This window comes from Triturus cristatus, chromosome 12 (genome assembly GCF_964204655.1).
Source record: "Triturus cristatus chromosome 12, aTriCri1.1, whole genome shotgun sequence".
NCBI lineage: Eukaryota > Metazoa > Chordata > Amphibia > Caudata > Salamandridae > Triturus > Triturus cristatus.
The window spans coordinates 561,453,771-561,467,272 of record NC_140595.1 but is presented as its reverse complement, the minus strand read 5'-3'; the positions used below and the strand labels follow the sequence as shown (position 1 = coordinate 561,467,272).

The 13,502-nt window shown below is 46.4% G+C and overlaps 1 protein-coding gene across 4 annotated transcripts in view; it reads right to left on the bottom strand.

The window, feature by feature from the left end:
* The window catches only part of RPGRIP1L (RPGRIP1 like), a 673,080-nt gene that overhangs the window by 46,719 nt on the left and 612,859 nt on the right, over window positions 1-13,502 (bottom strand). For all 4 annotated transcript variants that reach the window (XM_085639033.1, XM_085639032.1, XM_085639035.1 and 1 more), the window contains exon 24: window positions 5,896-5,980. In XM_085639033.1, coding sequence (XP_085495159.1) covers window positions 5,896-5,980 — 85 coding nt within the window. The remainder of the gene's footprint in view (window positions 1-5,895; window positions 5,981-13,502) is intronic.

The window sequence follows — 13,502 nt, the reverse complement described above, 5'->3', positions numbered from 1 at the left end:
AGTGGGCATCAATGTCTGGTGCCACGACCGATGATCACCGGTCCTGACAGATATGGATCCGTCATCACTCTTGCCATGGGAAGAGTGTATAAAAGTCTGATCAAGAGAAGAAAACGATCGCCCAGGCCACATCGAGACAGGGTGGCAAATAGATAGTCTGACTCTAGCGTGTCAAGCCCCTTCTCTAGATCGAGGAGCATGCACCAAGAATGCGGACAATGATCTGTTGAGTATCTGACCACACGGAAGAAGCGGCGCAGGTTTAGGGATGTGCTACAAGATGGTACGAATCCGTTTTGGTCAGCATGTACCAACGCAGGGACCAGGGGGGCTAGGCGCTCCGCCAGTGTTTTAGCCAAAATGTTGTACTTAATATTGAGGAGTGCCACTGGGTGGTAGAAGCCTAGCAGCTCAGGGTCTCTATCTGGCTTGGGTAAGGAGACAAGCAGGGATTCCTGCATTGCTTTCGAGATCAATGATGTCTACATCAATGCCTCATATAGGGCCAGCAGATCAGGAGCTGGTTCTGAGGCGTATGCTTTATAGTACTCTGCTGGCAGGCCATCTGGACTGGGTGCTTTCCCAGTGGCCAGCGCTCTAATGGCCTTTTAGACCTCAAAGAGTGCAATCGGTTCTTCCAGTTCTGTCCGCTGTTGTGGTGTGATAGTGGGTGGGAGAGCGGGGATAGGAATCCGTCCAGCATGAGTGGGTCCATAGTGACGAGCGTGCCATACAAGGTAGTGTAATTCTTGATGGACTCACAGTAATCTCCTGCTGGGTGTATAGCAGGAGACCCAACTCCAAGTGCAATGAGAGAACTGGCCGTCGCGCCTGCTCCTGTCTGATCAAACATGCCAGCAGGCGACCTGCTCTATCCGCGGTGGCATGGATGTGAGCAGAATGGGCAGCGTAATTTGAGCAGCGCAACCGCTCCAGTAATTCCGCATGCTTTTGCCTCGTCTTAGCCAGACAGTCTGAGCTGCCAGAGTCCGTCACCGCAGCGGTTTCAAGTCGAAGGAGCGTCTGCTTGAGGCATGCCACATCTCCGTCCAGCTGCCTATGGATACCCCAGCCACTGCCCACGGACCACCATTTTGTGTGCTTCCCATTCCGTCCCCGTATCTGTACCCAAACCTGTGTTGGTGTTGAAAAAGGTATGTATAGCAGCGCTTAGAGCCACACAAAAGGGTGGATCCTCGAGCGCTGTCGGCTGGAGGTGCCAGACACGTGTGACCTGGCCAGCGTCTGGCCACTTGACCCGGAGGAGGTGGGGGTTAGGATCTGAATGAGTCCGCCCCAGGTGGTCTATGTGACTGCATCCAGAGAGCAAATCTGCAGAACCTACAAAACGGTTGATACGGACATGGAGTTGCCCTCCTCCCCCCTCTCCTCACCTGGGTCTCCGGGTGTGAGAATTAGCACATCATGCGGGCTATCACAGTTCAGGTTCATGCATCGGCAAGCGCCACCTATTGCGGCTGTCTGAGGTCCTGTGATTCTCCTCTATCACGTTGTGGATCCCGCATAGATGATGAGGCGCAGGCGCCGCTCGGTGTCGCATGGGTTAGGCGCCCACCTGGCCAGTCTCCACAGCTTCTTTGGTGCTGCAGGTCAGTCATGTTTTGTTGAGGTGCACCGGCAGGTCTCACTCTCTTGGTGGCACAACCCGCGGTAGATCAGCCGAGTTGTGCGGGTGCTTCAGATGGTCTCTGCCTGCAGGGTCAGGTCCTCAGCAGGAACGTCAGGGCTTTAGCCTTGCGCTTTGTGGATTCAGGCCTCCGCCTTTGTTTCACGATATAATGGCGCCGCTGCATGTAGCTTTCACGGACCGGGCCACTTTGCATCTGTAGCCACATCCTGGGTCCTTTTATTTCCTGTGATGGCAGTGGGAGCTAATCGATGTCACCTGATAATGGGGCGAAAACGTGGAGCTTGCTTAGAACTCATCCACCATCTTAGCCGGCTGGCCACACCCCCCACAACTCAGGCTTCATGTACAGGTCTTCCACCACAAAGCATCCCTAATCAGTATGTTTCTGATGTCTTTATGAAGAGTCTATTCTGCACCTTCTGCACTGCTGTCATTTTCATTACAAAAAAATAGTCTGCTTCCTAGACAGCCTGCCTTTATTTATACACTTTGCAATCAGTTTATTTGTCACTATGTTGTGTAATGTGAGTTTATTTGCCATCAGTGAAGCAGCTTTTGTTGCCTTGGAGCTTGTAGTGCCATGTTGATGTCTGCCATCACCCCACAAATCTAGCACCATGTCTCAACCGCCCCTATAAACAAGGGCAGTTACCAAAATAGGAGGTGGTGGGCAAGTGATGGGGTAGTGGCGCAATTACGCCTGGCCCCTTTATGTCAAACGGACAAGCTCTGTTTTCACAGCAACTAAGAAGTTTTTCACAAGTACACTCCCCATCCCAGATCCCAATCTATCACCAAAAAAAGAGTACCATAAAATAAAAGTATTTGCATATAAACTTTAAAATCCATCTTTCTTCATTTTAAAGTGTTGCAAACCAGCAGCCAAGTGCATTTCACAGCTGCTTTCTCAAATGAATGTAGGTTCAAAGGTATTTAATCATTGTATCTACCCACATACGAGGGCTACCAAATGCTTTAAACAAGAGGCGCATGTGCAGTACGTAAATGAAAGGGTACTTGTATAGCACAAAACTAGCTGGGGAACAACAGAGCGCTTAACAGAAAGGCGAGAACACAAGGGACAAAATTAAAGAACATGGAGACTGTAGCATGGAAAGATTAGGAACATAAGAGTAGTGATAGTATTCTCTGAAGAGATGTGTTTTCAACTTCTTTCTGAATTGCAGGAGGGCAGGAAGAGTTCTGATGTGGATACTTATGTTGTTACAGATCTTAGGTACGTAACCACAGAAGGCTTGCATGCTAGTTTTGATCTAGGACACCTAGTTTTGACTTGTCTTTTCTTTCCTGCATTTCTCTTTCTTTAGCCTAGCAATGTCTTGGCTCCTTGGGTGAATTCTTGATCATTTATGAGAGGTGTTGTTTCTAAAGACCTTGTATACCTGGATAATACCGCTGATCTTGAAGATGATGCGGGCCTAAACGGTGATCTAGTGACGGGTGATGTGGTGGAATTTCTTAAAGCCACTGAAGAAGCGAGCCTCATTGTACAGGATGTGTTTCAGGGGTACCAACGTGGCCTTCGCTACACCAGTAATCTGAGCATTGTCTCCCTCCAGGGTTGCACTATTTACCTGAAGTTGCATTAGTAAACTTAAGGGTTTCAATTTATTTTTCAGGTGTTGAGAGCTTGTACCATGCTGTCTTAGTTTTCTTAGTGATGTGTTTTTGAAGCAGATGTTTTTGTCAAAGCTAACCCAAGAGATTTGCACTTCCTGTGAGAAATGGAATGTAAGAAGTTAAGGTTAAGTTCTGATGGCAAGGCTTCAATCAGTGGTTGCATGGTGAAATCGGAGAACAAGATGAATTACGTTTTTGTCAAGTTGAGCCTTACATAGGTACTTAACATGCAGTACTGAATTAACTCAAAGCACATATAAAGTTGTTGACTGGTTAAATGATAAGATTTTAAAATAGAGTTAAGTGCCGTAATTCGATCATATTACTGGTATATGTAGAGCCAAGGATTTCCATGTAGAAATTGAAGATGGCGGGGCAGAGGAAAGATCCCTCGATACCTGTAGGAGGTTGTTCTTGTGTATGTGAACCAGTCGTTGTACGACCACTAGTTTTTCAGTGATTTTCTGTTAAAAAGGTGGGTAATGGCTTAGCAGTTGTCATATTCATCTAGGTCCAGACTACATTTTTTAAGCAGGGGATGATCTGCTCCATTGTGAAGTCATTCAGGAAGGTTACGTCTGAGGGAGGCCTTGATGATGTTGAGGAAGGGTTTTAGGACATCTCTGTAAAACTATTTTATGATTGATGAAGACAGAATATTCTCTTCATAGGAGGTGGCCTGGAGTGTGTTCCAAATATTGATGAGTTCTTGGTGCCACAGGGGATTGATAGTTGTCCACGTGATGACACAGCAATGAAGAATGGTAGGTGAGGCTGATGCCAGCTTTGTGTTGTCATTGTGACATCTGACTTTGTTGATCTCAGCGAAGAAGGTAGTGTTGTATTTGTCTACAGAATGTGAGATGAGAGTCTGAGGGTGGATTGGTGCAGTTTTTGACTACTTGAAGAGGGCTTCGCCTCTGGTTGTTGCTTTGTTAATGTCCATTTTGTTTTTTTGTCTTCATATGGTGCATTTGTTCTCTGAAGGTTCTTATGTGTACAATGGGGCTGAAAATGTTCACTTGGCGGACTGCGTTTTTAATGGTGCATTAACTTCCACATAGGTTTTCAAGCCTATACTATATTTGTTGAGAAATGTTTTGACGTCTGACGTGATGGTGAGCGCTGAAGAGGATGAAAAGTTCCTCCTGAGGCATCCAGGAGAAAGTTGTTAAAGAAATTATAGTCATGAGTTCCTCTTATTGGTCGGTTTGGCATAGATGGGGTGTGGAGCATGGAGAATAAGCTGGCATAGTGGTATATCTAATCAATAGAGGATTGCAGTATTGCAATGAATTGAGGAAGAGGCTACCATGAGAAGGTTAAGGGTTTGCCTTTGGAGTGGTGGGCTTGAGGGTGTTCTGCTTAATGCTCAGAGTTCTAGGGAGCATGTTGAAAGATTGTTTCATTGTCTTAATGTATCATTACTGGGAAGATTGAAGTCTCTGATAAAGAAAGGGTGGGAGTGCTGAAAAGAGGCACCAAATAAGTCCTAGACTACTTATGTGTCATTATTTGTTTTGAGGGATCTATAAATCAAAATTGAGGAGGCTTTGAGTGAAATGCTAAGGGTGAAAAATGACAGGTGAACAAAGGTGAAGTGTCTTAGTTGCTACTTTTTCACTAGAATGCAGCGTAGACCTGTGGGCGAGTCCTCCTCTGACCTTGTGAATACTATCTATGCACTGGATATATAGCTAGGTGTATAAATCTGGGCGTGACCGATGTTTCTGGGATGAAGACTATATCTAGCGTGTGCTGTATAACATGTCCCCTAAGTCAGTTTGGGTGTATTTTGAGAAGGGTGAGTTGGTGGGTCTGTCCTTTAGGTGGTTTATCTGTTAATGTGTGCATATGTCCTAATAATTGAAATGGGAACGTTTTTCTCTGGGTGTGAAGAGCGGCTATAGGTATATGTTTGAGAGATCAGGATGTCAATATGGGAATCCGGAGTTTAGCAATGTGTGAGAGGCACACTGTGTGGGGTACTCACATGAGTGGCAGGGATCCAAGCCATTGGCCCTTCCTGGCCCAAACAGGAAACACCCTTGTCTTTGTCCACCCTTAGTTGATATAAGCAGACTGTATTATACCCTCAGAGTCGGCAGAAGTAAGGGCACATCAAGACAGCAGGAGGTCTTCTGCGCAGGTCCACATTGGTTGGGTGCTAGTAACATAGCGAGCCATGGAATAGCAATGTGCAGTGTGGGTCACAGTGGAAGTAACCTTAGCAGATTATAACCACAACAAAACTCCTGCCTTTGCTTCTTAGAATTTAACCTGTCCCATGATCGAGGTGTTTTAGAAACTGTATCTTGATGCTGGAATCTGGGCAGTTCATTTTTATCATCATGGAAAACATTGAGACTCTATGCTGTATGTGTAACGTTATCGTATCCCTATAATGAAATCAGTAAGGATACACTTCAAACATTCAAACACATCAATAAAGGACGCATGACATTCTGTCGGCCCTGATAAATACAATAACTAAGATTGGCACAACTGAAAACAGGTGGTATATCCATATTCACAGCATTTTCACACATTGAAATACCAACAATAGCAACAACAGGCAGGCATGCACATTTATCAATAGCTACCGGTCGCTGTTTTTCTCTGCTCCTTTGAGTACAGATTTCAGTAAATCCCTTCTTTCTTGATTATTTTCTCTATCCACCAAAATCACTGTGGAGAAGAAAGAACAATTAATCACTGACTGAAGTCCGACCCTTTGGTTACACTGGGCGCGTGCATCAAAATGGAGGGCAGCTCCCTTCCAGCGTTATTCTTCCAGTTACTCAATGAGACAGATTGTTTTGATGGAAACGTTCAACTCTTGCTGGATTTCACCACTGGGAGAAAAATGCAAGGTGGTGAAAACTGGTAACCGCACAAAATACATTGGGTAGATTACTTCGGTGGGTCCGGGGGAACCTCCTCCCACGCAATGAACACTCTTGATGTGCTAATCAGAGTAAAGTTAGGCCTATATTCAAGATTCCATCTCTGCAGTCAGGGCTTTAAGTGGGCCGGGTCCTGCCGGCGCTCAGCGCCGAGTCCTACCTCAGCACCGGCAGTTCTTAAACGCAGGTGATGAAACTGGCCCTTATTGGAATCTCCATTTTAGTTCTCCCCTCAGGGTGAAGAAAAAAACATATTGACTCCCTTCATTATATCGGCCACGCCCCTTTGAGAGACCTCCTCCCAGTTTTTTCATTCCACTTAAAGCCCTGTCTGCAGTGCATGTCGAATAACCTTGTTTGCTAGCGGTACCTGTATCTTATCTTCCCTTCGCTGCGGCGCGAATTCCGCCGCAGCACTGGGGGGGTTTGGGGGGGTTGACGGCGCCGCTGTGCTCATGACGGAACCACGCCGTCATGAGTCACGGGTGAGCTGTGCCCATGACGGCGTGGTTCCGACATGACTCCACCCACTGCGCTAATCGCCCGCACAGGCGGGGAATTAGCGCCGCGTGGGAGGAGCGGCCGCCAACGGCCGCAGCATGATGGAACCACTCCGTCATGAGCACAGCGCACCCGTGGCTCATGACGGAGTGGTTCCGTCATGAGCGGGGAAGGGGTTAAGAGAGTGGACGTATGCAAAGAGGACTGAGTTCAAAGCGACTGACTCTAAGCGAACAATGAAACAAGCAGGTCTGTGCGCGCGGTGCGTCAACAAGACGCACACGCTCCCTTCGCGCGCTAGATGCTTGTCGTTTCCCATTAACAGCACAGGCAGGCATGACCGTGAAAGTCAGCGTCCTCCTTTGCTTTACATTTCACATGATTTAAGTGCATTATCTTTCACCTAAGAAGCCACTGACACCGGTGCTCGTCTTTTCTGACAGCCCGGGCAATCTAACCCTCCCACGATGCCAGACATGCACTATAACACCAAGACAGTGCTGTGCAGAGACATGGCAGGAGTTTTAACAATAATAATAGTAACCTTTAGCACAATTTGTTTTTCCGTCCAATGGATACCCGTATAGTATTTGTGATGTATTGTCAGCTTCACAAAGCCATTTGTTTGTGTAAATATACCTTAGACACACATCGCTTGGCTTTTGAAAGGAAAAATTCACTGTAGAAATAGGTAAGAAATACATTTGGACTCGTAAAAAAATTACTTCTGCATATTACCACACCCAGCCCTCACCTCACTCCCCTGTAGTATGGTGCAATAACACAGAAGTAAACCCTCTCCCAGGAATGGAGGGTGGGGGTTTAGGTGGGGAGGGGTTCTGGGACATTTGCGCACACTCACCAAGGCCCTGATTACGAGTTCAACAGTCCATGGGACCACTGAAGCCGTGGTGGAGGTGCGGTGACGGTAATGGACCGCTGCACCAGTTGTCCGACCGCCGCATTAAGAGTGCAGCGGCTGGACCGTGAGGGGACCACTGCAAACGCCAGGGATCTGTGATCCCTGTCAGTGGCGCAATCAGCCGCAATGGTCCAGAGGCCGCGATATGCTTGGTGGTGCTGCTGAGGCACCACTAAGCATATTATGAATTTCCTCTCTGCCTCACTTTTCACGGCGGCGAGCCCACCATGAAAAGTTTGGCGGTGAGGAAACAAGGGGTCCCTACAGAGCCTTTGCGTCTGGGTATGCATGCAGGTGGGCACATGGTGTGCCCCCCTGTGTACATGTACCCCCTGTTCCTACACGGCATGGACTTAACAGTGCCGGAACAGCCTTTGACGTTCCCAGTGCGGTGCCTTTTTTAAAGGCACCGCCATGGGAACGCCAAAGGTCCGTCTGCCAGAATACAAAAATACCTGTAATCTGGAGCACGGCCGGCAGTGACCTTTGGTGGGGCAGGGTGGCAGTGAGGCTGCACGCTCCCGCACCGCCAAAGTCGTAATCAGGCCCTAAGTCACCAGCTTGTGGGCATTTACAAAGGTGTCCAGAACCTATCCTCCAGTAAGTCAGTAAGTGGAGATCCACTTTTATTGTGGGCAGGAGTGAATACATTTCTAGGATTTGAATAGGAAGGAAACACCCCTAACGTGTGGTTTCAGGGAAAAGAGTTTTTCTATGGGGGAAAGCCTTTTCTCACAAGTGAAATTACACTATGAGAAGGTTTTTTCACATGTGCAAGTGAAGACGTTGTACAATTACGCATACAAAATTGTCTTTGGAAGAACTGAATTTGTAATTCACAAAAAATGCTGCCTTTGTTTGTTGAATGTTTTCTGAAATACTCATGGAAATCTTTTGTGAATTCTAAAAATGTTAACATTTCCATCCAGATACAGAAATAAACCTACAATTTAGATTTAATTTGTGTTTTCTTAACAAACGGGCCAAACGTGTTTATCTACTATTGAAGCTAAAAAAATCCACCCCCTGAGCACAGCAGACACTTTAAAATACACAGGAAGAGCCGCTGCAAGACTAGAGAAAGGCTGTCCAGAAGCCTGCAGAAGTCAGGAATGGTATCACACGTTTATAGACTGGTGGATAGCGGCGAAACATGTCTACAAAAGCTGCCTATCACACATGTGGGCAGCAATAAATTCTAACGAGGCACTTAATCCACTGCTCATTCAAATGCACTACTGCCCTTCTAATTGGACATTCCTCCTATGAGGTGATTATGTAAAGAGATGGAGTTATATTTAATGTGCAATTTTCTTTCTTTTTGTTATTCTGGGAAGCTGAAAATCGCAAATGAACACATGAAGATTTCTTGTTTGAAGTTAGCAGAGGGAGCTCTCAGATGAGCTCCTTCTTCCTGCCGGTGATCAGGTCTATTTCCCAAGATCACCATTAGCCTCATTCTGTAGGTAAATATTGTGGTCGGTCATCACCACAACTCAGACGAGAGCACATGTTGGCAGATGTCTGGAAATAGTGTTGGAACCAGAGAACTCACTGTTCTTCATCTGGTCGCTGCCAGAGAGTCTCGCCCAACTCCCAAACAACCTCAAAATCAAAGTGATCACTGCCCGACAGCCAGATCCCTCTCTCTGCTCACCTCTCCTGCCTCCTCCACCTCACAGTGACCTCTGCTTGACCGTTCCATCCACATGTCTAATATCAAATGTGACCAACCCAGGGACCACTGATTAACAGATCTATTTACACCCCCAAAACTGTCGCCCTCCTTCTGGTCGCTGTGGTTCCTGGTCCATGCCATTGTCCAGAAAATTAGTAGGATGATCCCTGTGTGGAAAGTAGGCACAGCTTAATTAAACCTTTATCTTCTTAGTCACATTAATCCCCATATGACAATCCTGTGCAATATTCACTGATATGTGTGTAACCTATTGATGTACAAATATGTGGTTACAACCATCGCATGAGAAGATAGTGTCCTACAAATATCATATTTTTACGGGATGCGGAGTTGAGATACAGCGATCCACATGAGGTTTGTAACCAAAGAAAAAATATTAAAGTAAAGCGCACTTGGAAAATAACACAGAAGAGCGATTATCAAAGGACAACGTAGCAAGGCGCAGTATGTTTATAATGCAGAAATCTATGGAAGATTTATATTATTTATAATTAATTTGCAATATGTAGGTGGTGTGGATCTGACCCTTATCAAATACAGTAAAACAAAATGTTGTGAGTTCATAAGCTGGCCAATAGGATTGCGTAGTTTATTGTTATTGTACTGGTTGTTTTTTTGGGAAATCTTGTTTCCCCAATATTGAGGCGTATGTAGTTCCCCAGTATTAAGCTATCCTTCTTCAGAAATTAGGCACATCAGGAAGACTGGGTAAGGTTTTAGGAGAGATTTAGTGTCTGGCACCACTGAGACAATCTTGAAGGAACATATTCACGGGTGAGCTTATGGCACAACCAGATAAAAGCGGTTGTAAGAATCGCTTCAAATGGAACGTCTAGCCTGTTAGTCAGTTTGTGAGCAACAGTGGATCTCAATACAACCACTCTCTCCAGCAGTAACCGGATTAAGTGTAATAGCAAAATCCCTTAACAATAGCAACAGCATTCGCTCAAATAAGCTTCAGTACAATGCTGTCACCCCATGTCCTATCTTCAGATGCAGCTCACCAGCACATGGCGATTATGGTTTAACCAAAATGCCGGAGTTATATTTCCATGCATGTTCTGAACATGAATATTATTGCAGAAGGATTAACGTGTGCCTAGTTCTAACACACCATTGACCCTCAAAGAGACCATTCTCATTCATGTTTTCTTCAGGATCAGTTGGAGGGAAAGTAAATTTTCTTAAGCCTTACACTCAATTAGTTGGTAACACAGACATGGTCAGATGTAGAGGCCCTACATCCCGAGATATACTGCTTTGGTTTTCATGACTTTGGCGAATACTTTTGTAACTGATAAACCAACAAATGAAAAGACGAGGCACAGGCTTGCTTCTTACGTTTCATCCTTTTTAGGTCGAGCATTCGAGTCCTCTTGTATATACTTTAGTATGTACTTTTATGTGTATGTACTTTGTAGGCTCTGGAGATCAGCCCTAGGACTTGTCTGCTTCCACTTAGGGACTTTTTTTCTGTTCAACTTCCTCTATTTAACTGTCTTGATAGAAAACGACCAGTAGAGGTCATTAAAATACCAGAATTGCTTTCTGCTTCTTCAACTGCCTCTATTTAACTGTCTTGATAGAAAACGACCAGTAGAGGTCAGTAAAATACCAGAATTGCTTTCTGCTGAGGGACTTTCTTTCTTGTATTTTTCTGGCAACTGCCTCTATTTAACTTTCTTGATAGAAAACGACCAGCAGAGATCAGTAAAATACCAGAATCACTTTAGCATTCTCAAGATTCCAGTCCATAGAAATTGTCTTCGATGAGCACCTGAAGCCAATTTTTTTTTTCAAATCTTATATTTTCAGTGATATGACTACCGAAGGCCCTAATTTTATATAAAAACAGAGCTTGGGACTATACCGTTTCCCGCTGAAAGGCAACATTTCTCTCCATGTGTTCCCATACCTGGCGTGTCACGCAGTTTGGTGCTCACTTTCCCTCCATGTTAAAGAACAGTAGATGTTTCAGCACCCAGGCTAATGTGCTGCATAGCTAAATACATATAAGGTCCCAAAGGCGAGACCGATTGCATTGCAAATGCTCATTTTTTCTTTCAAATGCGAGGGAACATCCTTAACTGCAAAACTGACACAAAATCAAGAGCTGGCATGTGCTGATTCAACTTCATGGACTTCAAGTAAAAGGTTAGCAAATAACTTCCTTGCCAAACTCATCTGGAAGATTAATCTTGAAGGTAGAGTTTACAAAAGTCTGAAAAGTGTTGCATGGGGTTCTGGAACAAGAGTTCTATGAATCTCATCGAAGTGAGACATGTAGGAAACCATTAATCTGCCATCTGTGGCATTAAGTGCCCATTTCCCACAGTAAGTCCAGTACTAGTTCAGAAAAGACAGTCTGAATTTCTAAATACTTTGCTCTTTTAAAGTAAAACCAAAGAGCCCAAGCTTTGCCTCTGGTGGAAATAAGTAGAAGGCCTTCCGGAAGCTGTGCCTTGGTCAGACCATAGCACATCTTTATACAAAGAACAATACATCTGGAGATGCTCATTTTCTTCACTAAGAAACCCACAAAGAGCTGATTGTCCACCCAGTGATTCTAACAATTGAGGTACAAACTCAGAGCTCTTTTTGGATCTATACGATGGAGTCTCTCTTCCTCCTTGGACAGATGAGAAGGAGCAAATAAAGTCAGCAGTGTAACAGACTGCCCAATGTACAAAGGGGTTACAACTTTCGGGCGTAATGCTGCCTTGGTCCTTAGCACCAATTTGTACGGGAAGGTGTTGTATGGTTAATGGACAGAAAGTTCTTGCAGTTCACTCACGTGACCAGCTGACGGCATTGCAATGAGGAACACTGTATTCAATAGGAGCAATTTCAAGTAGCAGCTGTGCATAGGCTTGAATGGTGTGCACATAAAAAAAATATAAGAACTAGGGCGAGGCTCACACCCCAAGCCAAGATGGCACCTAGCTGCCTGCAGTGGCCAAAATCCTGTCCTCTGGGACCTGCAGGAGATTCCTGACTCTGTCTGATGTCGGGGGTAGTCCCAACAAGGCGGTCCTGTGGCAAAGACATTCTGCTCTACGGCAAACGCCCACCCTGACCAGCGTTCATCAGAATCACGATGGCGGCCGGCGAGCGGGGATAGTCTGGGCGAGGAGGTCTACGCAGAGCAGTAGATTGCTCCTGACAAACCTCCGCCCTGACAGCTGCTGCCAAGAGGGGCATCCTCCTCGCCCTGCCCCTCACACTTACCCCTGCTTAGAGAGACCTGGGACTGGAGGCGGCTCCTTCGCTAAGGCAGAGGAGAGTTGTCCCACTAAGTATAAAAAGAAAGGTAAATGATAATACCGCAACGTTAAAAACATTATGTTATTATCATTTTCTTCTTGGAACCTGCCAGGTTGGGGAGGGACTGGGCTTGCCTGGAAGAGGGAGGAGGAGTAGTTCCTGCTGCATTTAAGTGCGCATGACGGTTTGGCCAGACGCCTCGGGCTGGCCACAACGTCATGCGCATTTTGCAAGTTCTTCACCGAGGCTGTATTTAAGCCTGAGTGGAGAGCATGCCCAGTCCCCGTCTGAGCGCCGAACCACAGTGCTCAGACCAATAACAACGCTGCCTTAGCAGCGCTGTGATTGGTCAGGGGATTTTGGGAGGCCGGGGGCTTCCTGTTCCTGCCTGCGTCAGAGGAGGAGAGGCGGCAGCTGGCGATCGGTAATAAGGCAAGTCTTTTTTTTTAACCCCCCCCCCTCGCCTCCCCTGCCCCCGTTCCCAACAAGCCGCCACCGTCTGGGACCGCTGGCATCCCCCGCCCGAGAGACTGGCCTAAGCTGTGGGAGGAGGAGGAGGGGCCGTAGGCGACCAGCTGCCCAATCCAACGGTTCCCTGCAACACATCAAGGCTCGACAGAGGAGGGGGCGCACTGGGCCTCAGCACAACCACTGAGCCTTGTGCCTCACAATGTGACTTTCCCTAGCCTCCTCCCACCCACCCCCCAACACAATTATGAATTGCAGAGAGTCCTGCGGGAGTGGATTATAATCCTAACGGTAACTGGTGATGCCCAAATTGCCACATGGGCCCGAAACATTGTAACTCGGCAGACCCCTCATGGGGGCATACTGCACTATGGTGCTAGACCAGGGCCAGAGGGCCTCTCATTACCACAGTCTAGAAAAACATGCCTTATGGAGCGGGGGAGCAGGTGG